This window comes from Sander vitreus, chromosome 20, assembly GCF_031162955.1.
Source record: "Sander vitreus isolate 19-12246 chromosome 20, sanVit1, whole genome shotgun sequence".
In the NCBI taxonomy this organism is placed as follows: Eukaryota; Metazoa; Chordata; class Actinopteri; order Perciformes; family Percidae; genus Sander; species Sander vitreus.
The window spans coordinates 20,133,526-20,160,977 of NC_135874.1; the positions used below are offsets into that span (position 1 = coordinate 20,133,526).

Below are 27,452 nucleotides of genomic sequence, written 5' to 3' on the forward strand. Positions count from 1 at the left end.
AACTAAAGTAGCTGTACTATTCTTTTAAATGCTAATTTCAAAATCAGCATATTTGTATGGACCACTAACTTGATATCTCTTTATTCAAATATTTGTTGTGAATGCCTACACCATGTGATCGTCGACAATAAAGTAGATGCTGATTGATGCTACAGCCCCAGATCAGAATCAGAATCAGAAAAGCTTTATTGCCAAGTACGTTTTTTTTACACATACAATGAATTTGTTTTGGTGTTGTAGGTGCATGTCACACATTCTCTAAAATAAGAGGTTAAACAGAACAAAACAATATAAGTATAACTATATATATATATATATATATATATATATATATACACACACACACAGTATGTATTAAAAATATTAATACAAATTAATAAATAAAAAGATACTGTATGTCCTCTAGTATTCTGTTCCCAGTTACAGGTTTGTGAATAATGAAAGGGTTGGCAGCATGCATTAAGGCCCCTTGTGACTCACACATGATGGGCACAAATCTCCCATCAGAGCATGCAGCAAATGGCTTCAAGAAGATCTACAGATAATCTTAACAAACAATAACAGATCTGAGAAAATGTTCTTTTGGTTGCTTTCCGAAAGTTGTTTCCTCTGCTTTGAGATAATAACCAAAGTGTAAACATTTCTCCCTTTGTTTCAGTTAGGCATGTTTTAAATACAAATGTAGCTGTCCTGCACTCACACCACTGAACCACGGATTAAGCAGTGTCAAATGCAAATAGTCCTTTAGACACATGAAATAAAATAAAATTTACATAAATCCCTTGTTTAACATCCGCTTTCTCATATGTAGGCCTATCTTTTAAATTATACAGTTACTAATTGAATTATATTTTAGTATTTATTGTTTTGTATTTCTGCTACGATATTTTAAATTAGTTACAAATATAGGCTACTCGTATTATTATTTTCAGGATCGAGTCCAGCGTGTGATAAAGTCTGCAATAGCTTCGTAAGTAAATGTGAAAGTATGCGGTTCGGTGCTTCCTTCAAGAACTAGTGCTAAGCTCGTACCTCCAACTTAATGACCTGTAAGTAACTTGTTCGGCAATTTTCTCTGGAAATAATGAAGAGCATAATCACGAAGTGGGGTTTGCATAGTATGGTGAGTGTTTGTAACATAGGTAGCACATATATTTATACTGCACTGTTGTACAGAAGAAAATGCGGATGTAGTATATTGTTTTCTATTTATCACTTTTAGTATGAACGAGTTACGATGTGATACTACCACTCCTATGCGTTCATTTATACGTTACATCTTTTCACATCTAAGTCAATTAACATATTCATAACCCTACATACCAAGTAGGCTACTTTTTGAGTAGCTCATTTCATGTGCTTGTAATTTTGCACAAATTACCATTTTGTCCACAACACTTGAAGGCACCAATATCAACAGCGTCTCTGAGGTTCCATCATCAAATGGGTGTGTATGAACTGCGCATGTGCATGACCGAGCTCTGTCTGTCGGAAGCAAAGTCAGGCTTATCCAGGGGATTCACATCAAAAACCGAAAATAAAACGTAAGAATTCCTTTGAAAATGACAATACAACCAAGAAATGCTTTTGGGGTGTGTGTTTTCGCTTGGTACTATCGTTGTCGTATTAGTTATGCTATTATTTGTAGCAACTTCATAGCAAGAAGAAACCTTCAAGGAAATGTTTGCTAGTGCCAAAGCGATGAACAAAAGAATCCGACGACACAGCCCTGTTTTTTATCTACTGTATAAATACACTTTATGTTTTTAACAGCTATACAACGGATACCTCGACAGCCTTGTTGTTGAATAGATGTTACCGAGCTTTAGTGTACAAATAGTTGGTGTTTGTTGGTGCTTGGTATATAAGCTAGGGAGTTAAGCATCATCGTTACAGCACGCACAGCGGTTGCGCACAAACGTACATTGGTTTTCATAGTTCTGAAAAGTGTTTGGGAACATTGAATTGTACTATTAAATATAGCGTACATTTGTGATGTCGATGTGACTATGAAGTTTATGTTGTTTTTGCTTTTACACATTGTTGTACACTACGCCTTTTCCCAGAATTATGTCAGGTTTTCTGGACGGAATCCGGTGCGGAGACTGCGAGTGCAATGTGGACTGGGGAGAAAGAAGAAACACAATCGCATCCATAGCAGCAGGAGTTCTGGTATTTTACTGTTTTTCTCCGGAGGGCAGATATGCTGTAGCTACAGAAGGGATATGTAGGCTACTCTGATTTGTCTTCCTGGTCTGTGTTTGCCTACTTACTAATGATGTATGTAGAGCTGTGGATTTCTGTTTTAAACTGTGGATCTTGTTGCAGTTCTTCACTGGTTGGTGGATCATCATTGATGCAGCAGTGAAATATCCTGACCAGGGGCAGTTTCATCACGCCTATCACACTTGTGGAGTCATCGCTACAGTGGCCTTTCTCATGTAAGACTGGCTTTGCAGACTGTTTCTATCACAGGAAATTTTAGATTCTTCAGTTTATCAAACCATTCCAACAAGGTTTAATTATTTGGTGTTTCTTAAGCTTAAAGCCCCATCACCAGGCCTTCCTCAGCGTATGGAGCTGCTCATTTGTCATGGAGATGGTATAGTTGAAGTCACATGATAACTGGTCTCGCATTCCCAGACCTTCCTCCTGGCTAGTCCACAGAACATTATCGGATAGGAGAAAAATGTGTCCTGGTTTATTGGCATTTCTTAAAACCAATCACAATCGTTTTGGGCGCTGGGCGGAGCATCGGTGCCTCCGCAAAATAGCCTCGGGAAGGAACTAGTTTTGGTGGAACAATTGTACATTCAAAAGTTGTTTGTCGTGCAACAGAAAACTCTGATTCAACAGTCAAGCTAGCTGTCTGGATTTACCCTGCAGAGATCGGAGGAGCAGTTAACCATAGTCCTCATATATCAACCAGAGTTTAGAATGCCAACTCAAAGAAAGCAGAAGGTGACGGAGAGCCGGTTATATAGACTACAGGATAACGGGTGGTTGTATAATAAGGGTGTGGGGGTTGTTACCCCTGCCTGTGTTCAAGAATGGTCTCTGGTGTTAGATGTGGATGGCCTCCTTAATCTTTCACCAACTAAACCATCTCCATGACAACTGAGCAACTCCAGGGCCATTGCATAATAATTACTTACATTTCTCCCTGGGGGGGGGAATTACATTTTTTAGGAACACACATAGACCTGAAATACATACACAGAGATTTTAGAGTGACGTGGCTGCCACCGAGGGGCTCGGTGCCTTGCTCGAGGGCACCTTGGTAGTACCCAGGAGGTGAACTGGCACCTCTCCAGCTACAAATCCACATACTTGATCCGTGCCGGGACTTGAACCGGCCACCCTCCAGTTCCCAAGCCAAGTCCCTGACGGAGTAGTGTATATCCACGACGTTCCACCAAAACAAGTTCCTTTCAGAGGCTATTTTGCAGTGGCACCGTGGCTCCGCTCGGCGCTTAGCACCGCCCAAGACGATTGTGATTGGTCTAAAGAAATGCCAATAAACCAGAGCATGTTTTTCTCCCATCTCGGATTGTTGTGTGGGCTCACCAGACCTTCCTTTGCAGCGCTGCGGAGGAAGGTCTGGCAATGCGAGACTACTGACGGAGCTACTGGGACTGAAAGCTTCTGAAACACTAAATATGTGGAGCTTGTGATTGTAATTTTTTTTGTCAATTTGCTATTTCCCAGCACGTTTCCCAGCTTCTTATTGTATCGAATTACCATGGAGACTGTCAACATAAGGAGTCAAATAAGTCACTTACTAAGTAGCTTTTGATAATGTCTGTAATTTTTTAATTTTTATCATTTGACACATCTAGGATAAATGCTGTTTCAAACGGCCAAGTGAGAGGAGACAGCTACAGTGAAGGCTGCATTGGACAGACAGGTGTGTATGATATATGCTGTACAGCTCTATATTTGGAGTATATTTCCCCACAAATGGTTAACTTTCCCCATGTATAGTGATGGGTTTCTTTACTGGATATTTTAATACTGTCACAGTACTTTTGCCCTAATTTCAGACTGTTTCCTTGTATTAGCATTACAGCATTCATGTAATTCAGTAAGACACAAACTTATAGAAAGTGTTTGTGTTGCATCACCCAGTAACGCACCCTTTCTTATCTGTTTGCAGGCGCTCGAGTTTGGCTCTTCATTGGCTTCATGCTTGCTTTCGGCTCCCTCATTGCCTCCATGTGGATCCTGTTTGGAGGATTCGTAGTGCCTAGTAAGTTCTGTTCTTCTGCCTAGCACATCGTGACTTGCGCTGACTGTTCAGTAGTCCGTTTTAGGGTGTGACATTGAGAGGTATTTTAAAGCAATTCAGAAGTGTGTTTTGAAAAATGATAGTGATTTAAAGAGAAGCTCGTATGATGCAGTAACTATGTAGTTTGAAGCGAGCAAAATGTACAGTTCAATCATGAACAGTTCTTCATTTACTAAATGTTGTACTTTGTCAAATTATAAATGTGGCCTTATTTTGTAACCTGTAACTCTGTCGTCCCTTGCAGAAAAGCCTGTTGTGTACCCTGGTATTGCCATTTTCTTCCAAAATGCATTCATTTTCTTTGGGTAAGTCAATGGTCCTCTGCAGCATCTTACTCCAAACCCATGCTTACACTTCAGCTAGGGCTGGGTATCATCAATGGGTATTCAATTCCAATTCACAAGGTCCCAATTTAATTACATTTTCGATTTGATTTCCAATTCAATGTACAATTGTACACCTTGTACAAGGTTCCCTCTAACCTGCCGCATTATTAAAAGTATCAGTGTTTACATTAAGAATTGCAGAAAAGCAAGTACATTAATGCACTTTTTATTTAACATGAACACACAAACAAGTGCTGCTCTACAGACTCTACAGTGAGTTTTGAGTGACATTTCAAAAAATATTTTGCTAACCCTCATCTTCCTGTCTTCTGGTTAGGGGTCTGGTCTTCAAGTTTGGACGTACAGAGGATCTGTGGCAGTAATGGACTCTGTGTCTTCATGTCCACTGTTTATACACTCTGCTAGCTATGAGACATTATGCTTTAGTGGTTATTCACTTTATATATACACATTGTTAGCTTTCAAATTAACATGTTTAATTTATATTGTTTGCTGTATAATGGCTAATCGTAACGCAAGCACAAGTGTTCATAGATTCGTTTAAAGTTTTGGATATTTTCAAATGTGGCATATCTTTAAACATGTCTATTTGCACTCAGACTGTGTAGCCATGTTGTTATAATGTTTCACAACTCATGTATAACAATGTGTATTTTGGGAGCTTTACTTCTCTGAACTGTCCACATTTCTTTAGGTATCCTTACTTTTATGAGATCCTTTAATTTAGACCACTTTTAAGTGGAAACAACATCAATTATTATGGTACAAAATATCTTTGAGGGCAATATTTCATATTACTGTACACATTTGCTGAATGTAACCATAAGGGATTGTTTGTATTTTTCCTGGAATAACTCTTGTCAGCACTGAAACTTTGCAGTCGTCCAGATTTATTGTTGAAGATTCACTAGCTGACACTGCTGACATTAAGTAAACAAAGGTTTCAGAACTGTAGGGTGATGTGTAATGGAGATTTGTATTTGACTGCAACACTTACCCATTTGCTTGTGTAACATCCAAACCATGAGGTCAGTTTCTGATGACCATTAAACAAAAAAATATTGGGCAGTAAAGGACCCTTGCATTCATGCTTCCACTGTTCAACCTTGATTTTAATTAAACATTTTAAATCCCAGACTTACACATAACATCTAATAACTTTGATCAAGTTATATACATTGATATGAATGAACACCAAAAATAGTTTGTACTTCCAGGATCAGACTTGATCTACTTCTTTCTCCGTCTTACTTGCGCACAGCAAGCTGGGGAAACTGCAAAAGATGACATTTTGTCCAGTTCTGTTTAATGAATTAACTTTTTTTTTTTTTTAAGGTGTAGCACAACACAAAATAATATCAAGTCCATAACTGTTTAGTATCCTGATAGATAAGAAAATAAAGTCTTGATTGCCTACCTCCCAGAAAGCCTGATCATCAAAACATTTCTTGTCCTGGGGCGGTCTCCAAAAGTTCCACTTCAGTAGTAGCCCTTTAAACAATGACATATAAAGTAATTAGGAAAGCTTACAAATCAGAATCAGATTTATTGGCAAAGTATACTTACATACACAAGGAATCTGACTTTGGTAGGTGTTAACTCTATACATTCAACAATTCAAATGGCATGCATACTGCATTATACAGTGTTGATATACACTTGTAGTTATCAACCTGTATATTGTTGCACTGTAAAAAGAGATGACTTCAGCTGACCTGAATTTCACTAAAATACTGGAAACCTAAAGATACGTGCTGGGTCAAATGTAACTGTTGTGGCATTCTGCCGTGACTAAATAATTAAAAAGGGACCTTCTGTCTCAGAGTATGATTATGCCAGACCTCTTTATATACAGTCTATGTGCCAGAATGTTGATAATGGAAACCTTATAGAGAGAAGACATATTCAAGATTCAAGAGATGCATTGCACATGTACAGGTGCATTGGAATTATTGTGCATTGTCATTTTTATTATTATTATGACTTACCTGTAATGATTCCCATGGACAGACTTAGACTGATGGTGATGAAAAGAGTGCAAATGTGAAATACAGCAAACTGGATTGCTCTGTGAAATAAAGGACCAATTACACAGGGTGTACTGTTTGTTTTGTGTGTTCCAAGGCAACCATATGGCAGTTGTGTACTTACGTTGTGTGGTCATCACAGTCTTTAATCTGTAGGAGGAGATGTGCTAGCCATCCCAGTAGACCTGCGAGTCCATGTGTGCTCAAGACAGCGCAGGTGTCATGGCACTTGAACGCAAGCAGCATGTGGATCTGGAAAATAAGAGCTTATGATGAACTGTGGTGTGTAGATTATTTAATTGAGGGGTACGTGTCCATGGGGTGATCAAAACCTTGAGATATCGGAATCCAATTGTTGATACAAGAGCAGCAGTGAATCCGATTGTCATGGCTTCCCATGGCTGATGAACCACTGACATGGAAACCCCAACAGCAACACCACCAGCGAGGATGCTTGACTGCATATGGATCTGACAGAGGAGTGAAGATATACACTCTATCATAAATTAGATCTTACTGCTATAAAGTATACTGATTTGATTCGATTTTTTAGGGGGTATTTATACGGGTAAAAGTAATTTCACTCCAGCCAATTCTCTGTTCATAGAAAAGCATAATGTTAACATATCAAGTGTCGGAATACCGGGTTGAGTTTTCCCTTGGGGCTGCAGAGCACCAACACAGCAGCTGCTGTTACAGCACTGACAGCCAGGGCCAGGTAGGTGCTGAACACAGCCCCCAGCTTCCTCCCAGGAGTATGATTGTCCACAAGGACTGAATTGAAACTAGGCCAAAACATCCAGATAAACATAGTACCTGGAGAACAGAGAGCAGATTATTCAGATTCTGCTTTAACAATGTAGATGCTTGCCAATGCAGGGTTTAAAACTTAAATTCTACAAAACCCTATCAACGTCAGGAAAACATAACCTACACCTTACCCAACATAGAAAATAATCCGGTTTTGCGGTCAAATTTCTCTTTTTCAAATTGCTGCTCGGATCCTTTCCGATACAGGATCCAGGTCAGCATGAGTCCAAAGAAGGCCCCAAAGATGTGAAGCAGCATGATGCTCTTTAGAGGCTGGACCTAGATAAGAAAACATAATTATGAGCACACGCTTGGTCTAAGAAATTGAAGTCAGGGTTCAGCACATTAAAAATTGCTTTACCTTTAGCAGAGTCTGGAGGAGCCATTCATTCAGGACAAACCCTGACACCTCGAGCAGCGCGATGAGGACGAGATGGACAGGGTTGGTCTTCCCCAGCACGGCTCCAATTGAAATGAGGGCAGAGGCTGAGCACATCTCAGCAACCACCAAGCTATATATATATTAAAAAAATAACTATTGACATATATTGTGAAATATATATATATATATATATATATAAAAATATATGAGGTTTGTAATATTTCAGAATTTTGTTGGTTTGATATATCTTTTGTCAATTAAGTGTCATTTTCTTTTGCTATATAGGCTGTAGATACTGTATAAGGACCAATTGATTCATTAGAGATCAGTTTAAACAGATGTGTGACATCAAATAAAAAAAGTGATAAAATGACTGCCTCAGCTGACGGCCTATCTTACCTTCTCAAATTTATCCTGATCATTCCTCTGTAATACCAGGACTCAATTCCATTGAGTATGATTGCCCATTGGGTGGCCATGACAGCCACAAGGAGGTTGAACCCCAAGCCACTGAAACCATACCGCACTAGAAAAGTGCATAAGAAGCCAAAACCTAGAATCACCATCACATTCACATCCTGGAACTCTGCAAGAGAAAATTAGTAACTTTAAAAACAGCTAGATACCTAAATCACAATACAGTCCTATAGTCACTTGTGCTGTGTTTCAGCTTATAGCCTAGGCTACAGCTCAATTATCAGGAGACAACCCAGCATCTGCTCCTAAAGAACCAGCACATGTAGCCTGTAGCTTATCACTGCCCAACAGTAATAACTGCAGCACCGCCCCATACTCATGGATTCTAGCATGTCATTTTATTTAGCTTTTAAAAGAACCATGGAGTAGCTAAACATTTATTTTTCATTAATGAGTTGGACTAACCTCTCAACCCTCATAGTTTTACCCTTGAGGTACGCAGGTTACCATTTACTTACCTGCGTAAAAATTGCTGAAGGTTATCCCATCTTCTTTTACATGGCTTTCAATCTCAATGTAAAAGGCATATATGAATATGAACCCTATCTGCAGAAAAAGCAGCAAAGGTGCCAGACGGGAGCGCAGACTTGGTGCGTACTGAGGAGCCATTGGACATGTTCCCTGCGCACTTCTCTTCCAACTGACGCATGTGTAGCCCCGGCGGTTTGAACAGGGTGCAACCCCAAGCACATCTTTTCGTTTTTATCAGCTGCTGGACATGAACAAGTCTGTGTAATTAGCAGGCCCGACGCCGGGATGGGTCCTCCTGGCCCTCCCACGGAGTTGCGAGCTGTTGTATACCCCCCCCAACACACACACACACACACACACACACACACACACACACACACACACACACACACACACACACACACACACACGCACACACACAGAAGTTTGATTTTGATGCATAAAGAAAAAAGCATGTCCATGCCTAATTGTTGAATTGCATATTGAGTGAAGTCTTTATAACTACCATAAAAAATAAGGCTGTTGGCAAGAAGAGGGATAGAACAAAATGCAGTATTGTTAGCCTATAACAGTAGCCTACCATATTTAGACAACATATACTGTAAGAATAGGCTAATTGACACCCTAAAATCATGTCATAAAATACAATTACAGATCGCAAAGTAGCCTAAATATCAATTATATTTGTATTTTTTCTACGAAAATCATAAAGGTCACTTCAGTTTTTTTTATTTTTATCATGCCAGTTTGTTATGGTCCTGAATGCAATGATAAACAAAAAGCCATACAGTTCATATTATTATAAGCAACGATCAACTGCAACCCACGGTTTTGGGTCAAACACGCGCGCGTACAATGTGCACACTTACCAACCTGATAACAAAACATAGATGGCATACAAGGCCTTGGGGCAAGTCTGTATGAACCACATACATGAACATATGAACACACACAACAAAGGACCTGATATAAATAACCCCCGTATGTTGGAAATGGTGTTGTTGTGTCTCGCACAAAGGGAATTTTGTCCCAAAGACTGCATATTTTCTGCTCATAATAAACCTAAGGCAAAAACCACTAAGAAAGAAAACCCGCCTCCGTGATTAGTTCATTGGTCAATCAGCGATGCCCGATTTGTCCACAAAAATCTGATTGGCTTAACGGCGAGACGTTCCACACACTCGCCTCCTCGCTCTCCCCTGTTGTCTTTGGCGGAGGACAACTGAGCGACCGGCCACGGTGCAACGTAAATGGCTCATCCCTGTATTCGTCAAAGAGAGAAGCCTCGGCGGATAGATTGATTGGATATACCAGCCGTCTGACAAGTGGACGTACGTAAAATGCAGCGCGGTTTGGACTTATGAGTCTGCGCTAACAGAAAAAGAGGAGGTTCCCGAATAGAGTCCTTTATTTATTTCTTTGTTTCCAGTGGGGAAAAATAATAAGAGCGACATATACCACAGGCACTTCATTTATTATCTTTGTTCGTATACACAAGAAAACTGGATAAGATTACAGTGGTTACTCGAAGGCCAAAGCCAAGGGGAGGAGGATGAAGCGGCGCAATGCGGACTGCAGCAAACTCCGACGGCCGTTAAAACGGAACCGAATCACTGAGGGTATATACGGCAGGTAACTTATATGGAGCCTGACGAAGGGGTCCTCCTCACGACAATAACGGGGGGGGGCACTGAATGGAGATGCTTGCGGCTTGATATCTGCAGAATGGGAAACGTCCTAATGTTGATGTCAATGAACTGCCACCGCTAGCTAGCTTATTAACCTAGCTAGCTGCTAGTGATAGCGTAGTGTATGCTAACGGTATGTTTTCGTTGTACATTAGCTAGCAGGTAATGTTAGCTGTTAAGCTAGCCGTAGCGCTAGGCCCTAAAACAGCCTGTTTTGAACCATGTCACAGGGTCTGCCTCACAGCAATTTTAAATAAGTTGTAGTGGATTTTAGACACTAATTAACAACCCTGACTATCTGTTTGCACACGTCAGTTGTCATCTGCAAGCCGCATCAAAATGACTCGCTGCCCTCTTAACTAAAGTAACTTATGATAGCTAGCACAACAGCAGCTTTGTCTGCTTATTTATAGTTTCACCACATGCGCCTTACATCCACTAGCTAATAGCGTAATAAATCATGAACTGTAAACATGAGTTGCTTAGACTGCAGTCAGTTTGTCTCACTTCTGAAGCTTGTGTTGCACTATTCAGACAACTTTAAGTTGCTTAGTTCTTCCCAGCCCCACCTGACAGGTCCTACCTCTATGTGACTTCCTTTGTATTTAATAAACCAAACGTTAAAGGCCAGTAGTTAAACACGTGGCGTCTAGATGTGGGGCAGTTCTTGAATTATTGAACAAGTGACCCATCACAAAACAGTCGTGCTTTGTGATCAAAGAACACCCCTACTGTGTCACTTTCTGGGTCTCAGTGCTCTAACAAAAAAGTCAACTACGAACAGATATATCTGTTTTATTAAATTGACGTGAATTGTGGCACTAGAAAAAGAACAAGCAACACATTACAACATTATGTGTGTATGCGTTACCTCCACAACCCCTGAGAAATGCTGTAGTTGGGCACCGTTTAAAGCAGCATCACATAAGAACATGTCAAGTACAGACACAGACCTCGTCCGGAATGTCTTCACAAGTCTGTTAAATGTCTATGTTCTGTATATATGCCAAGTTGCATTTTATAACATCAGTTTCTTAGAATATAAGTGCAATGCACACAGACATTTCATTTGTCAAACGGCAGCAATAGGCTCCAGACATGCATCTTACACTTGATTCACACACACACACACACACACACTTACAAAAAAGCTGAATCTCTTCTGATGTATTGACATAATGATGATTTGCCATATATTGACTGTTAGGAGTACCATACTTATTAGCACAAATCACATTGCCAATATAAAAAAACTCTCTTGAATGTGTATTTGTGTTCCAAAACAACTTGTGTCATCCAATTCTTTTCTCATTTTTAGTACCTTCCTGTACCTGAAGTTCCTGGTGGTGTGGGCACTGGTGCTACTGGCAGACTTTGTACTGGAGTTCAGGTTTGAGTACCTCTGGCCATTCTGGCTCTTCATCCGGAGTGTGTACGACTCCTTTAGATACCAGGGGCTGGTGAGTGGCTATGTCCTTTTTATATTTATTATGATGAAGTCATATATATATATATATATATATATATATATATATATATATATGTATATAGTGTGTGTAAAGACATTACACATTTGTGCTATAATTAAGGACTTATGTTATCATCATGTTCTGATTTTCCCATTGAGATGTTCAGTTTTGCATGTTCTGCACCATAGCGCTACTGTCACTGTATTTACATGTGGAATTAAGTAACCAGGTTATTGTTGCTTTTCTGCAATAACTTGTTTTTTAAATGTCATGTGAACAAGAAACAGTTAACAGTAGCTAGATAGCAGTGTGGTGCAATGAAAGGAAAGATTATTTCTCTCAGATATCAATAATCAGATTTCCTGCAGTGATTTACTTCGCCAGCGTAAAAGTAATCATGTCAGATGATTTCTCTTCAGAATCCTAGAATAACCCATAACATGGTAACATTGTTACTGAGACAGCCAAACCCAAACAAAAGAAGAATACATTTCTGAAGAACCTGGAGGTGACCAGGGGTAATAAACAGAAGAGAACATCTGTAAATATTAAAGGCAGAGAGTGTTACTGCAAGTGTACCATGCGGACAACGCATTTCAGATTGTGAACGTAGGGCATTCTTTAACAAATCTTTCGGTTGGTTTACAGTTGAGTTCTACTACACTCTCAAAACTCAGAAATTGTTTTCACCGTCACCTTGTTTGCTGCCTCTTAGGACCAGAACGCTAATGTGACATAATGTACAAACTATGGATTTGATCAGGCTTGCGGGTCATTAGTATTCCTGTTATCTAAATTTTGTATGTTAATCTATTATAGTTTTATTTTACAGTGAGTTCATAATTGATGCTGGACAGCTTGTTCTTATTAAAATGCATTGCGTAGGTGTGTGTTTGTTGGTGTGTCTGTTTCTCACAGAGATGAAGGAAATGAGAACCAAAATGTTATATTTGCATAACCATGCATGTTATAACTCAACAATGAAATACAGAGTTTATTCACTCAGAATGAGATCACTCCAATTATGAAGGATTAAGATATGGCAGCCAACCCTTCTGTGAAGTGGTATCCAACATCTTAAGGCTGGTTGTTAGCCTGGAAACCTTTCCTTTTTCATTTTTTAAGGGAATGATTTACATTTTGAGCATGAAATAATTAAGGGTATAAACAACCTACATCTTTCTCTGCTGCATATGTTGCTGGTTTATCATAACCACCTCTCATCCCCCCCCCCTAACAGGCCTTCTCAGTATTCTTTGTGTGTGTGGCGTTTACCTCGGACATCATTTGCCTCCTCTTCATCCCAGTGCAATGGCTATTCTTCGCTGCCAGTACCTATGTGTGGGTACAGTATGTTTGGCACACAGGTAATGCACTTCAGTGTGTCTTAATATTTGTATAAAATACTGCATATGATAAATTGGCAAATGCCCGCAATTAACTTGGCTCCTGCTGTGACGTTAGTCTCATTTGTCTCTACATTAGTTCTGTTTTACAATGCTTACAAAAGAAGGAAGGACGAAGCTTTCTGTGTATTTACACGATGGATTATTAAGAACTAATTCTTAAAGTCAGATCACACTAATTCTTAGAACTTGCACTATTTTGTGTTGTTCTTCCACTTAGTGCTTCAGGGAAAAACAGGTGTGAAAAACGTTGTGCAATATCCTTGCACATCGTGTTATCTTATTTACAAATAGTTGCTTCTTAGCATTTGCATAGTGTGTGCAAGTGAGCTGCACTCTGTCGGATTAGTTGTCAGTCTGATTTAGTGGTATCCCCCTGCGTTGACCAAAGGCCAGGTGTCAGATGGAAATCCGAGTGCCAGTTGGGGGAGGGAGAAACACAGAGTGGTCCCCAGTTGCTTTCTGAGCCCTCCAACTTTACTCACCAGTGACATTCACTGTACGAGTATTAATATCTCTCACCACTCCACAGCATGGTGGTGAAAGTGGCTTGCAGTTTATTGCAGCCAAGGAAACAATGGGTAGTGTCTGTATCCTGACCACCCCGTGTGTTTAGTGATAATGGCGTGTCACTAAAGACCTATGTAGAGTGTAGAAAAGCTTAAGGTTTGTATAGAATGATGGTCTACCTGTTCTGACTGTGTGTGAGAGGGAGAAGGACCGGTCTGTGTTCATTAAGTCTTTCCTCTCATGACAACATTTTGGGCAGGTGCTGTTTGATCGGATGACCTCTCACTTTCCCTGGCGCATTTCAATACACTGGCGAGAGTGGTATTTTGGACGGGTGGACCATTCACCTTTCAATCGCATACAAAAATATGAAGCAAAAAAATAGCAGGATGTGCTACATGAGCTCAAGAGCACAGTAGGGACTCACAGCAGGGGGGCGATGGTGTCAGTAAAGATCCTGCCAATCAGTGAGTTTACATGCAGTTTAAAAGAACCTGATTATATTCGGGTTAAGGCAATACCCTGATTTCTCAAACGCCATGTAAATACCTTACCCCGGTTAAAATCGGATATCTCATAACCCGGTTAACAGAGGTGGAGAGTTACTTCAGTAACTTCAGGAGGGTTGTTCCTCCATGTATATACCTTAACCGGGCTATGATCGGTTTAAGTGGCTGCGCGTGCTTCAACTGCCCTCCCCTCTCTCCTGGAGCGGTTTTTGAACCAGACATAATCCGTCAGCGCCCATGGTCAGCACACTGAGTTGTAGTCGTTGCTATGACACCATACAACAAAACAGCGTTACCCGAATCAGCGGGCCATCTGCAGCAAAGAGTCTGCGATCCATCCGTTTTACTCCACGCCGAGGCAGCAGCGGACATCGGGAGATGGCTAGACAGATTGTCCATCTCCGGGGCTGTCAACGCTGTGTCTCGGCAAAAAAGTGGCGGGACTGAGCAGCCCCCGCTGCGGCCGTTGGCTAACGTTAATGTTAGCTAGCTTATTCCACCCGACACTGCTTACAGACGTTATAATGAGCCGTACAAGTTGTCAGTCATCTGGCGGGAACGCTGTGCTGTCCTACGCTGTGACAAGAGTGTGTAAATTAAACGTTAAATTGTTAAATTTGACTAATTTAGTGATCTGTCTGTGTAGTTTTGACAACCGGAAGAAAAAGCGGTGTGCGTTGGTAGAGCAAGTTATTTCTGTTATTCTCCCCATTCTTCCCCGCTCATGTATACGAGGAGAACTGGCATACCCCGGTTACTGCTGTACATGTAAACACACTGAATGTCCGTATTCTAAAGTTTGTTTGGGACATATAACGGATGGACATATAAGAACTTTGTCTGAATACAGCATAAAATTATGATTTTAGGCAGTATCTTATGAAAGAATAAGTAAAAAAATGACCAAGCATTCTGTGCCAAATATGCCCATTCATAAAATCTTTGTCCTGCTTTATTTGTTTTTTTCAGAGAGAGGGGTTTGTCTGCCCACCGTGTCTCTATGGATACTCTTTGTGTACATAGAGGCTGCCATCAGATTCAAAGACCTGAAGAACTTCCACGTGGACTTGTGTCGTCCTTTTGCTGCACACTGGTGAGCCACTGTTCTGTTTGAACTAGGTGGAATGCTGTCGTTGACAGACGTGCTTTGACTGAAAGGCATGTCTAGGTTTAGTGCCGACTATGAATATGTCAGCATGGTGGACGGGAATGATGTTAAAACGGCATTATTTTACCTAATCTAAATTTTCACAAACCTTCGCTCATTGCGGCACACTAAACAAAGTCATATGACTGACTGGTTATGTGGTGGGCCACTTGCCTCTTTTTTTCATCCCTTTGATCATTTTTTATTCATGATAAATCAGTTTAAGGCTGGATTCCCTCAATGTATTAAAGAATAAATGCTTAACTATGCCTTATTGTACAAGTAAGATCTTTTATATTTGCACTATTCCCACTTTGTATTGCGACTGCTGCACAGCACTTTTTCTCAGGATAAATAATGTTTTATCTTTTACAGTGGTGTGAAAAAGTGTTTTGCCCCCTTCCTCATTTCCTGTTCCTTTGCATGTTTGTCACACTTAAGTGTTTCGAACATCAAACCAATTTAAACAAAAGTCAAGGACAACACAAGTAAACACAAAATGCAATTTGTAAATGAAGGTGTTTATTATTAAAGGAGAAAAAAAATCCAAACCATCATGGCCCTGTGTGAAAAAGTGATTGCCCCCCCTTGTTAAAACATACTATAACTGTGGTTGTCCACACCTGAGTTCAATTTCTCTAGCCACACCCAGGCCTGATTATTGCCACACCTGTTCACAATCAAGGCATCACTTAAATAGGAGCTGCTTGACACAGTAAGGTCCACCAGAAGATCCTTAAAAGCTACACATCATGCCGAGACCCAAAGAAATTCAGGAACAATTGAGAAAGAAAGTAATTGAGATCTATCAGTCTGGAAAGGGTTATAAAGCCATTTCCAAAGCTTTGGGAATCCAGCGAACCACAGTGAGAGCCATTATCCACAAATGGCGAAGACATGGAACAGTGGTGAACCTTCCCAGGAGTGGCCGGCCGCCCAAAATTACCCCAAGAGCGCAGCGACGACTCATCCAAGAGGTCACAAAGACCCCCACAACAACGTCCAAAGAACTGCAGGCCTCACTTGCCTCAGTTAAGGTCAGCGTTCATGCCTCCACCATCAGGAAAAGACTGGGCAAAAAATGGCCTGCATGGCAGAGTTCCAAGGAGAAAACCACTGCTGAGCAAAAAGAACATCAAAGCTTGTCTCAATTTCTCCAGAACACATCTTGATGATCCCCAAGACTTTTGGGACAACATTCTGTGGACCGATGAGACAAAAGTGGAACTCTTTGGAAGGTGTGTGTCCAAGTATATCTGGCGTAGAAGGAACACTGCATTTCATAAAAAGAACATTATACCAACTGTAAAATATGGTGGTGGTAGTGTGATGGTCTGGGGCTGTTTTGCTGCTTCAGGACCTGGAAGACTTGCCGTGATAAAAGGAACTATGAATTCTGCTGTCTACCAAGAGATCCTGAAGGAGAATGTCCGACCATCTGTTCGTGTACTCAAGCTGAAACGAACTTGGGTTCTGCAGCAGGACAATGATCCTAAACACACCAGCAAGTCCACCACCGAAATGGCTGAAGAAAAAACTAAATGAAGACTTTGGAGTGGCCTAGCCAAAGTCCTGACCTGAATCCTATTGAGATGTTGTGGTATGACCTTAAAAAGGCCGTTCATGCTCGAAAACCCTCTAATGTAACTGAATTAGGACAATTCTGCAAAGATGAGTGGGCCAAAATTCCTCCAGGACGCTGTAAAAGCCTCATTGCACGTTATCGCAAACGCTTGGTTGCAGTTGTTGCTGCTAAGGGTGGCCCAACCAGTTATTAGGTTTAGGGGGCAATCACTTTTTCACACAGGGCCATGATGGTTTGGATTTTTTTTCACCTTTTAATAATTAACACCTTCATTTACAAATTGCATTTTGTGTTTACTTGTGTTGTCCTTGACTATTGTTTAAATTGGTTTGATGTTCCGAAACACTTAAGTGTGACAAACATGCAAAGGAACAGGAAATGAGGAAGGGGGCAAACACTTTTTCACACCACTGTATATGAAGTGTAGAGACATTTGATTGTGCCATGGTCAAATGCATTTTTTGCACCACAGACAAAATGTGTGTTTGCATATTTGTTTCTGTGTTTTTGTATAAAAAAATAAAAATAAAAAAAATTAAAATCTGAGGTTTTTCTTGGATTCTCCCCAGGACTACATATTTATGAAAAATCCTAAAAGATGTTTAAATTAGCACCTCTAAAGTGTATGGTTATAATCTTTTTTTAAGGAGGCCCAAAGAGCTTCAAGATGGATTTGGCTGTGTTAACCTATATTATGTTGTGAAGTGAAGCTGTTACCAGACTATAATAAATCATTCTAAATGATTGATACCTTAAGTACATGTTTTTGTAGCGGTGTTTCCTTGATCAACTCAGTAATCACTAGATTTATGAGTGTACTTCTTGTGTTCATCTCTGTAGCATTGGCTACCCAGTGGTCACGCTGGGCTTCGGCTTCAAGAGCTATGTAAGCTATAAGATGCGCCTCCGAAAGCAGAAGGAGGTACAGAAGGAGAATGAGTTTTACATGCAGCTGCTGCAACAGGCTCTGCCTCCAGAGCAACAGATGCTTCAGAGGCAAGAGCGAGAAGCAGAAGAAGGTAAGATTCAAACATACATACATACATCAGAGATGTTCACAAGTCATTTTTTGGAAGTCGAGTCTCAAGTCTCTGGCCATCTGATCTGTCCCTAACACTGTATTGTTAAATCTTATGAATTCAAAGTATGTCCTGTAGCTACCATCCATACAGTACAGTATCAAAATCAGTTGTGGGATTACTTTATGGGGTCTATTTAACACATCCCTCTAGCCCTCGGACCTGGTGAAATATTAACCTAAGTCTGTCACATCATATGGATACAACTATAAAGATACAATGTGCCTGTTCCCAGGATTAGCACAACACTTTGCGATGGTTAGCTTGTTACCTGTGGTGATATATGCTAAATGTAACGTCTCTTTCACTCAAAAAAAACCACACCAGTTACAGAACAACATGCATCTCAGTGTCAGTCCAAATTACGCACAATAAGCAGTTTGAACTCACTGATGTAATACCATTTATTTTCTAAGTGTTAGTACGCTAACAGTGAAACTGAGTCCAGCGCGAGGGAGATCCGACTCAGAGGAGGAGAGGTTAGTGAGGCCAGCGTCTCCACGGCAGGTGACAGTGCGCACGGATCCGCTGCGCCACGCATGGATGAAATAATGAATTAGTAAATAGGACTACAGTAACAGAAATATGTGCAGAATTAAGACGACCAAGACGGCCCAGTGTTTGGTGGACCGGGTACACCTTGTTCACTTAATAGCCTACAAATCATCCACGGGATGAATTATGCATCACATGAGTTTGCCCATCCGGCACAGCGTTTGTTCCTGGGGAGATGGATCCATGCGTCCCGCCTCCTGTGTGCCATGGATGTCTGAGCCTCAGCAACTACTAGCTATGAAGATACAATGTGCCTGTTCCCAGCATTAGCACACTTTGCGATGGTTAGCTTGTTACCTGTGACGATATATGCTAAATGTAACGTCTCTTTCATGTTAGTGTGTGAGTGACTGACCTATCTGTGTGCGTTTTGAGATGCCTGATAAAGTTCGACGTTGTTGATCCGGCATCATTTATCTTGGTGCCACACACCTTGCATGTAGCTGTTGGCTTACTGCCTCTGTTTAACACGTTATTGTTGAACAAAAGGCACAACTCTGGGAGGACTTTGTGTCGCCGTTGTTTTTTTTATGTGAGTGTGCACACATAAGGCAAAACGCATGCGTTACGTTGCACATTATGGCAAAGGGCAGGGGACATGAGGCTCATATGTTTCCCCAACGTATATGCGCCAGTAAAAGAAAATAGAAATACATGAATAAATTTAGATTTAAAAAGCAATAATTGCATGAAAACATGTTGTTGACGAGTCTCGAAGCTCAAGTCTGAAGTCTTTTGGGTCGAGTCGCAAGTTAAGTCTGAAGTCAGATGTTTGTGCGACTCGAGTCAGAGTCTCAGACTCCAGTCTCCATTGCTTACATACATACATACATACATACATAGACACTGTATTCACACATGAAGCATCTGGTTCAGGAAATCAGAGACTCGCATACACCATCTACTAGGACTGAACAATAAAATCACATTATTTGATTAAAGCTTTACTGCTTTTAATATGACGTTAATGAATGTCCGTAACATTCAAGCCATAGCCAAATCAGTTGCTACAAAGCTAATTAAGACTATCAGCTCCGCACAACTCTCTCTGTATTTCTCAGTATGGCTATGTTCAGAAGATTGTGGCGTCTGGTGACTTTCCCACGCAGAAACTCTAGTGAAGATAATTACCTCTTCTGAAGAGTCCAACACGCGGTCACGGAAGTCTTGTATCATGTGGACGTGCCGACAGTAATGTTGGCTTGTTTGACAAGCCAACATTACTCCAATGTACTTTTGCAGCATTTCCCTCCCTAGCCAAAGTCTGTGGTTGCAGGTGTACATGCCTCCCAGTTCAAACAAACAAACCATGCACATAATGATCACAAGAGGCTCTGGTCCTTGGGTGTGATTAGGCAAAGATTTGAAAGGAACTTGCAGGGCAAGAAGTTAGTGGGAAAATGTCAACAATTGCAGAAAAAGGATCACTTGGCAAAGTCTGGCCATTTCACACAAGTAACACCTGGGGATCCTCTGTCAGTGCTCACACTACTTACATAAAGTCATGTTTCAGATATAAGATATGGAGAATTACACACTGGTCTAGAGAGGATAGAGAACATCTGGAGTCTCAGGACTCTTTAAGATGTCTCATGGCAGTTGTACAGTGTGTGTGTATATATATATATTTCACATGTATCCCCTTCACTTCCCTCTTTATTCATGCAGCAGCAGCAGCTAAAGGAATATCTGAAGTGGACACGCCTCCAGTGTCACAGAATGGCGCCCCAGCCAATAAAAAGACATCGGCATCACTGCCGGAGTTAGAGTATAGAGAAAAAGGGAAAGAGGGGAGGGGCGGCGGGGAGGCTAAAAAGCAGCACAACAGCAACAGCATCCTGCCATCATCAGTGGACTCTAAACTCCAAGAGATGGAGTATATGGAGAACCATATAAACAACAAGAGACTGACCACAGAGCTGGGCAGCACAGAGAACCTGTTGCTTAAAGAGGACAACAATTCCTCCTGCTCCTCATCATCCTCCTCCTCCTCCAAAAACTACAAAAATGCTAGCAGCAACGTGGCGACGCTCAACTCTTCGCCACGCGGCCATAGTGCTACCAACGGCACTGTGCCCTCCTCTACACCATCATCCTCCTCTTCCACGGGGAAGAACGAGAAGAAGCACAAGTTAGCAGTGGGGAAGGGGACGTCGGGAGGCTCCCACAGGGATCCCACAGACAACTGTATCCCCAACAACCAGCTGAGCAAGCCAGAAGCACTTGTTAGGTAAGAAGCACATGCTCAGACACAGGACGCATGCTCATTAAGACTAAAGTATACTGACTGACAAACTATTTTAGCTTTGCCTTGTGTTTGAGACAACATATTCTGTCAAACTAAAGTATTTCTTCTACTGTCAAGTATGCGTTGAGGCTAGGGATGTCCTGGTGACATTAATTTTCTTGATCCAGATATTGATACCAAGTATATATTTTCTCTACACTGTGCACACCTAAAGCAGACGTACATTCTGTTTAAGTAAAGTAGTCTAAATGTTTAACAGCTGAAGAGCTCTGCATTAAAATAAAATATAGCCTGCATTACAGCTGACTTTTGGTGGTTTACTCTAATATTTTTATAGCCCCATGGTATTTTGTGTCAGTGTGGATGTGGCAGAAAGGTTTGAACAGGACTTGGACAACTTCTCATATCCAGCATGAACAGAATACTAAAGTGCAAAGCCATCCAGGTTTCATCAATAACAGTATTTTCAAAGCATTTCCTTTTGACTTTACTTTTTCTTGCATGGCTTGTTGCTTCACTCTAGCATATCATTAACTGAAACTCTGGCAGGCTGCTATTTTTTTTTTTTTATTCTTCACTCACAAAACCAAGTCGTTCTCTTTTTTTTTTTTTTTTTTTTTTCTCTTTTTTTTTTATGGCACCTGGAGCAAACAAACAAAGGATTGAAATTGATGGTGTTTTATACAGCCTAAACAAAAAATTCCTGAATCGGCCCCTATTCTGTTCAGCTTGTGACATCCTTAGTTGTGAAACCACATATTGGCAAACATATGGTCATCAAGAGGGTCTTTTGCTGGTGTGATTTAATTGGGCTGAGAGTTTAAAACAATGTCATTTCAAGAAATGTTCGTCTTTGGAACTGGAATTTTGATTTAATGACGATAATGTTTTTTAAAGTGGGGGTTAGTTTTGATGGAAGCAGATAATGTAAAATGTCAAAGAATATAGGCATAATGCGAAGAACGTCTGTCATTGTTGTAGTGCCTCCCTGCATGTCGGTGGTTTACTCATTGATTGTTCTTGTTTACGGTCTCAGGTGCCAGCAGATAAACCAACATAAATTCATACCACTACCTGTAACTTCTACTTTTAAGGCCTCAGCTTGTTTGTTTTTTTTATCATAAATCTCACACTCTTAGAAATTATGCTGAAAGTTTGACTATGACTGATGATATTCTGTCTTCTAAATAGGACATAGAAATGGTTCCTTCACCCATTTGATTTCAGAATGAAGGCCATCACCATTTTTGCAACACTCAGAAGCATAAAGTTAACGTGCAGTTTGCTTGGTTACACTTTGAATTTGACTCATGTAAGACTTGGGCTTGTCCTTTTTTTTATTTTTATTTTTTATAGTATATAGAGTATGAACATGCCTTGGCTGCAATAAGAATTTAGAGAATGCTTTTCTGAGGCAGCTGTTTGCTACTGTGGTCTGGGGCATGTGTATAGTTCATGGTTGGACCATTAGGCCACAATATTTTGAATCATGTATACCATAACTACATACATGTTTCGATCCTAAGGTAAAACATGACTTACAGTGTGAGGATACACTTTTTATGCATTATTTTTTTTTTTTTAATATAAGCTGTTCACTCTCCCACCCGGGACAGATTGGAGCAGGACGTAAAGAAGTTGAAGGCAGACCTGCAGGCCAGCCGGCAGGTTGAGCAGGACCTGCGTAGCCAGATTGGCTCGCTGGGCAGCGCTGAGCGCTCCATACGCACTGAGCTGGGCCAACTGCGCCAGGAGAACGAACTGCTGCAGAACAAGTGAGTGGGGCTACTATTTGCCGGATCAATGCAAGGTCACACTGGTGGTCCTTTTTTGTTTTAGGATCATTACTTAATGGGGCATTGGGGTGTTCTTTGTCATGCGTCAGTATAAATAAACGCTGTATGAAAAGAGCAGTTGTAAGCAGAAAAATCATCGCATCAAAACAGCTTTACATTCACAAGGAATGGGAAATGGGAAAATGTCCCTCTGATTGGTGCAGACTTTTCAATTTATTTCTAAAATACCAACAATTTGTATGGGCTGCTCAAATAAATTCTACATCAAGTACCCTGTGTTTCCTGCTTGTTAATGTGCTGTCCTTTTATGTGTCTGTGCACTCGTAGGCTCCATAATGCTGTGCAGGCAAAGCAAAAGGATAAACAGGCAGTGGGCCAACTGGAGAAAAGGCTCAAAGCAGAGCAGGAGGCTCGAGCCACTGCCGAGAAACAGCTCGCAGACGAAAAGAAGCGAAAGAAGTTAGAGGAGGCCACAGCAGCCAGAGCAGTAGCACTAGCAGCAGCATCCAGGTAGGTGCACATCTGACATTTTAAATGTCATTTTCAATAACCATTTTACTCCCGATGTGTCGCTCATTGCTTTCAAGTTATGATCTTTTTATTATGATAAATTCACTACTTTCTTTCCTCCCATGTTTTTCAGAGGGGAGTGCACAGACACGCTGCGGCGGCGGATCACTGAATTAGAAACAGAGTGCAAGAAACTAACAATGGACATCAAGCTAAAGGAGGACCAGATCAGAGAGCTTGAATTAAAAGTTCAGGTAAAAAAAAAATTCAATAATTTAAATATTCATAAGAATTGTCACCATGTAAATCAAAACAATACTGTATGTGTTTGTCAGTACATACAAATAGCTTTTGCAATATGGTGTGACAAAGCTTCACGCAAGACAGAAGTGATGCAGCAAAATGTAACATGCCCATGTCTATATGATGATGGAATCATTTCTTGGATCTGTGCCCCAGTTATAGTGCCCCAGAACTAGCTAATGCCTGGGTGCAAAAGTCAAGTAAACACAGCTTAAAAACAGCAGATAGTCAAATTGTTCTTGGCAATATTATATAATTTCTTTACCTTACCTATTTGCGGTAAAGCCTCCAGTCACGGACTGTAACCCCCGAACTGTATCTCTTCTCCTCCATCTCTCAGGAGCTTCATAAATATAAGGAGAATGAAAAAGACACAGAGGTGCTGATGTCGGCGCTGTCAGCCATGCAGGACAAGACCCAGCACCTGGAGAACAGTCTGAGTGCAGAGACCAGGATCAAACTGGACCTCTTCTCTGCACTGGGAGACGCCAAGAGACAGCTGGAGATTGCACAAGGTCAGTCTGATATCCATGAACAACATATTTACTCGCACACAATGCTTAGACTGTGAGCACACCTACAAATATTCTGAACAATATTGTCAGTTACCTTTTGTTTTTGGCTTGACATGTTGTTTTCAGGTCAGATCCTGCAGAAGGACCAGGAGATAAAAGATCTGAAGCAGAAGATAGCCGAAGTGATGGCCGTCATGCCCAGCATCTCCTACACAGGCGACACCAGCAGCATGAACCCTGTGGCCCCCCACTACTCCTCCAAATTCATGGACACCAATCCCTCCGGCCTAGACCCCAACGCCTCCGTTTACCAGCCACTCAAGAAGTGAACGCTTCCTCCCACCCCTCTCCTGCCTCCATCCTCCCATCATTTTTATTTTTCCTGCAGGCCCACCACCTTCAAGTCTGCTCGGCATGTCTGCGGCTGAGGACGTTGTTTTTCTTGGGTTTTTATTTTTCTCCTCGCCAGGTCAGAAGGATGTTGTATTGTGTGACTGTATTTGTTGTAGTTAAAACAAAAGACAAAAAAAACAACTTTAAACGGACATCACATCAACTACGAAGTCCCAGTTTTCTTTTTTTCTTTTAAGTGTCTAGTGAAACCTCACAGATTCGGGTATGTATCTTCATCTCAAGGGTGTTGCTCTACCTTTCCCACCACCGCTGCAACCACCTGCAACCAGTTACCTGCTCTTTGGTCCTGGGGAATAGCTGCTTTATTATTTTACGTTGATGTTTTTCCTCCTAAAACTTGGAAAACAGAGTTCTCCTTTATCATACAGTCATACAGCCTGACTTGTATCCCAATTTCTTTGGCAGATTGTTTTTTTTGTTTTGTTTTTTTTCCCCCTCAAGGAAGTAATATGGCAACATCTGTACAACCAGAGGAATGTAATGCGAAGTTGGCACAGACTTTCACCCCAGTTATGTTTAATTTATTTTTTAAGACACCAAATTAAGCCTGCTCTCTTGGGGTTTGGTGGTAAATAGTTTTTAAAGTGTATTGTGTGGTTCTATTTGTTCACTCTTTAAGATTCAAGTGTTGATTTCAACAGGCTGGAAGTGTTGATTGCAATAAGTAGGAAAAGATATTGTGTTAACAGCAGAAAAGTAAACCTTAAAATGAAATGGACCCAAGCAGCTCCTAATGTTCAGCATTAGTTCTCCCACTCTATTTTGTGTGTGTGTGTGTGTGTGTCTGCTTCTCAGTGCTCTGCATAGTGTTTCATCAGTTGTCATGATGACCGTGCCTTGATTTGAGGACATGGAGTGAGTTTGGTAATGAGATACGGCCCAACCCTTCTGAATTAGTTGGGAAGCATCTGGCTAAGCTGGACATGATAAGATTTTGACCTTGCTTAGTGAAGTTGGACAAAGTTGCCTTCACACGCTGATTTGGCTTTTGGACTCCCTGCTGATTTCCCAACCATCGTGTCCACTGGAGGGCAGCTTTGTCCCTTTATGTAAGTCACATTAACAGATACATTAGACGGCACCAAATTCGTACTCCTATTATCAGAATGTTGACATGACCTTAGCCACCACAGAGTCTACTGCTTATATGTCCACTCACAGAAGCACATCTCTACTGCTGTTAAACCCAAATCCCTCGGCTTAGCTGCTTCCCCCTCTGTTCTTCTTGATTTCCGATTTATAGTTGCACTGTAGCAAACACATGCTGTTCAAAAGGGAAAACCGTAAAGATGGACTGTGCAATGTAAGCAAAGCTTTGGAGACGCCAACTTTGATATAGCAGTTAAATAATTTAATTTGATTAATCCTCCACTTCAGTTTGTGTGCCAAGACTGGGAATGCTTGTTTCTCTAGTAATGTGTTCAAGAATGTACTGCAAATGCATTGGTTGACGTGTTCGTCAAATATCCAGTTGAATATCATTTAATGGAAGTTTCTGTTAAGCAGGTAGAGAAAAGGGGTCACCTGTTTGTAGTAGACTGTGTAGTTAAAAGTAAGGGACTAGAAAGTCACATTTCTTTTTGTGAATGTTACAGTATTTGCAACTGTTGGGGAAGTGGCTGTTTTTATAGCAGTTTTACTTACTCCTGTTTCTGGTATTATTATTTTCCTGCAGGGAGAAAATTGCTTGACACTGATGTGATTTCACCATCATCAGACATGGTCATTGTTGTGCGTGTGGTTTCCATCTAATGTGTATATGGAGATTCCCCCCCCCCCCGCTCAGATTGCTGTCATTGGCTCCTGGAAAAAAGAAAAAAAAATGTTGTGAAAATTACAGTTTGGTCAGCTGATTGTTGGAAGTTTAGAAAAGTGTTTTGTTTGTTTTTCGTTTTCTATGCCCACAGTCACTGCTCTGTTTCTCCCCAGGTCTGACTTTGGCTGTGCTCTCGCTCTGTGAGGTTTACAAGGAATAAACAGTTTTTTTTCTTGCAAATTGACTTTTCTCTGCTTGTTTGCCTTTACTCCGACAATATGTCTAGATATTTCAAAACGACGTGTAAGCTTTGTTTTGTTGAAAGTGGCATTGTACCGATTTTACACATTAAACCAGACCTTGCCGTCTAAAGCCTGCTTTACAAACTGAAGTTGTGGGGTTAACAAAATGTAGGAATCTAGGAGGCAGGGTATTTAATACAAGATGCTATTGAGTTGCATTATGGGAAATGAGAGATCCAGCGTTACAGAAGCTTGACCCATACGTGACTAAAAGTCAGTATATCTCAGCCTCTGTTGCTTCAATTTGAACCATGCGTTTATTATTCTGTCTCTTGTAAATTCCTACACTTTATGGAAGTGCAATACTAAAATGCTGGAGTACCCCAGAACCATAATCTATTTATGGCATCTCAAACACTTTTTTTTTTTTTTATTGAGTGATTCAGCTCTAATGAAAGTTTGCTACATTAGTATAGTTGTAAATTTGCCAAAAAAAAAAAGGTTAATTAAATTGTTAATCTGTCTATATTCTGGTATTGGAGATTAAATGCACTATTGCTTTATTGCCACTATGAGGCAGTGTTCATCCATATGATGTGGGTTAGATGAGATAATCTCTGTCCACACAGACTCTGGTTATTAACTGTCACAAACCACTACCTACCTTTTTTTTTCAAAACCCGAACATCACATTTAGCTCTGACAAAAGAAATGTATGAGAGATTTGTTCATGCTAACTACTAATCACTGCTAGTCAAAACATGGTGAGTGTTGGGGGAATGCTACTCTTTGATGCTCAATCTGAGTATTGAAACACATCTTTCTACCCCCCCCCCCCCCCCCCCCCCTATCTACTTTACAAATTCAAATGTAATCACCATCGGGGAGTTTCTGTGCTCCGCTGACCTCTGGGGCTTG

At 40.8% G+C, this 27,452-nt stretch overlaps 3 protein-coding genes across 3 annotated transcripts; 2 read left to right on the forward strand and 1 right to left on the reverse strand.

Moving 5' to 3' along the window:
- Positions 1-1,433: 1,433 nt before the first annotated feature.
- On the forward strand, positions 1,434-5,100 carry tmem50a (transmembrane protein 50A). Its single transcript, XM_078277087.1, has 7 exons — positions 1,434-1,544; positions 2,067-2,172; positions 2,329-2,441; positions 3,840-3,907; positions 4,157-4,249; positions 4,533-4,593; positions 4,952-5,100. The coding sequence occupies exons 1-7, from the start codon at positions 1,444-1,446 to the stop codon at positions 4,995-4,997; spliced, it is 588 nt and encodes a 195-aa protein (XP_078133213.1). The 5' UTR covers positions 1,434-1,443; the 3' UTR covers positions 4,998-5,100.
- rhd (Rh blood group, D antigen) lies at positions 4,948-9,113 on the reverse strand. The gene is given in 11 exon segments (XM_078277086.1): positions 4,948-5,909; positions 6,053-6,126; positions 6,624-6,703; positions 6,787-6,914; positions 6,995-7,132; positions 7,306-7,478; positions 7,604-7,751; positions 7,834-7,984; positions 8,254-8,440; positions 8,790-8,947; positions 8,949-9,113. Coding segments are annotated over 11 exon segments (1,296 nt in total). The 5' UTR covers positions 8,981-9,113; the 3' UTR covers positions 4,948-5,882.
- Positions 9,114-10,139: 1,026 nt separating this feature from the next.
- Positions 10,140-26,536, forward strand: maco1b (macoilin 1b). Its single transcript, XM_078277265.1, has 11 exons — positions 10,140-10,434; positions 11,809-11,950; positions 13,200-13,326; positions 15,354-15,477; positions 17,957-18,135; positions 20,419-20,980; positions 22,615-22,773; positions 23,122-23,304; positions 23,438-23,558; positions 23,948-24,122; positions 24,249-26,536. Exons 1-11 carry the CDS (start codon positions 10,355-10,357, stop codon positions 24,449-24,451), a joined length of 2,055 nt encoding a protein of 684 aa, XP_078133391.1. The 5' UTR covers positions 10,140-10,354; the 3' UTR covers positions 24,452-26,536.
- Positions 26,537-27,452: the final 916 nt, after the last annotated feature.

Excerpts from the sequence above, each read along its gene's own strand:
- tmem50a (XM_078277087.1), top strand. The coding sequence starts at position 1,444 with ATGGGTGTGTATGAACTGCGCATGTGCATGACCGAGCTCTGTCTGTCG. Across the intron at positions 3,908-4,156 it reads AGGCTGCATTGGACAGACAG|GCGCTCGAGTTTGGCTCTTC; the intron begins GTGTGTATGATA and ends ATCTGTTTGCAG. Across the intron at positions 4,594-4,951 it reads AATGCATTCATTTTCTTTGG|GGGTCTGGTCTTCAAGTTTG; the intron begins GTAAGTCAATGG and ends TCTTCTGGTTAG.
- maco1b (XM_078277265.1), top strand. The coding sequence starts at position 10,355 with ATGAAGCGGCGCAATGCGGACTGCAGCAAACTCCGACGGCCGTTAAAA. Across the intron at positions 15,478-17,956 it reads CGTCCTTTTGCTGCACACTG|CATTGGCTACCCAGTGGTCA; the intron begins GTGAGCCACTGT and ends TCATCTCTGTAG. Across the intron at positions 23,305-23,437 it reads GCACTAGCAGCAGCATCCAG|AGGGGAGTGCACAGACACGC; the intron begins GTAGGTGCACAT and ends CATGTTTTTCAG.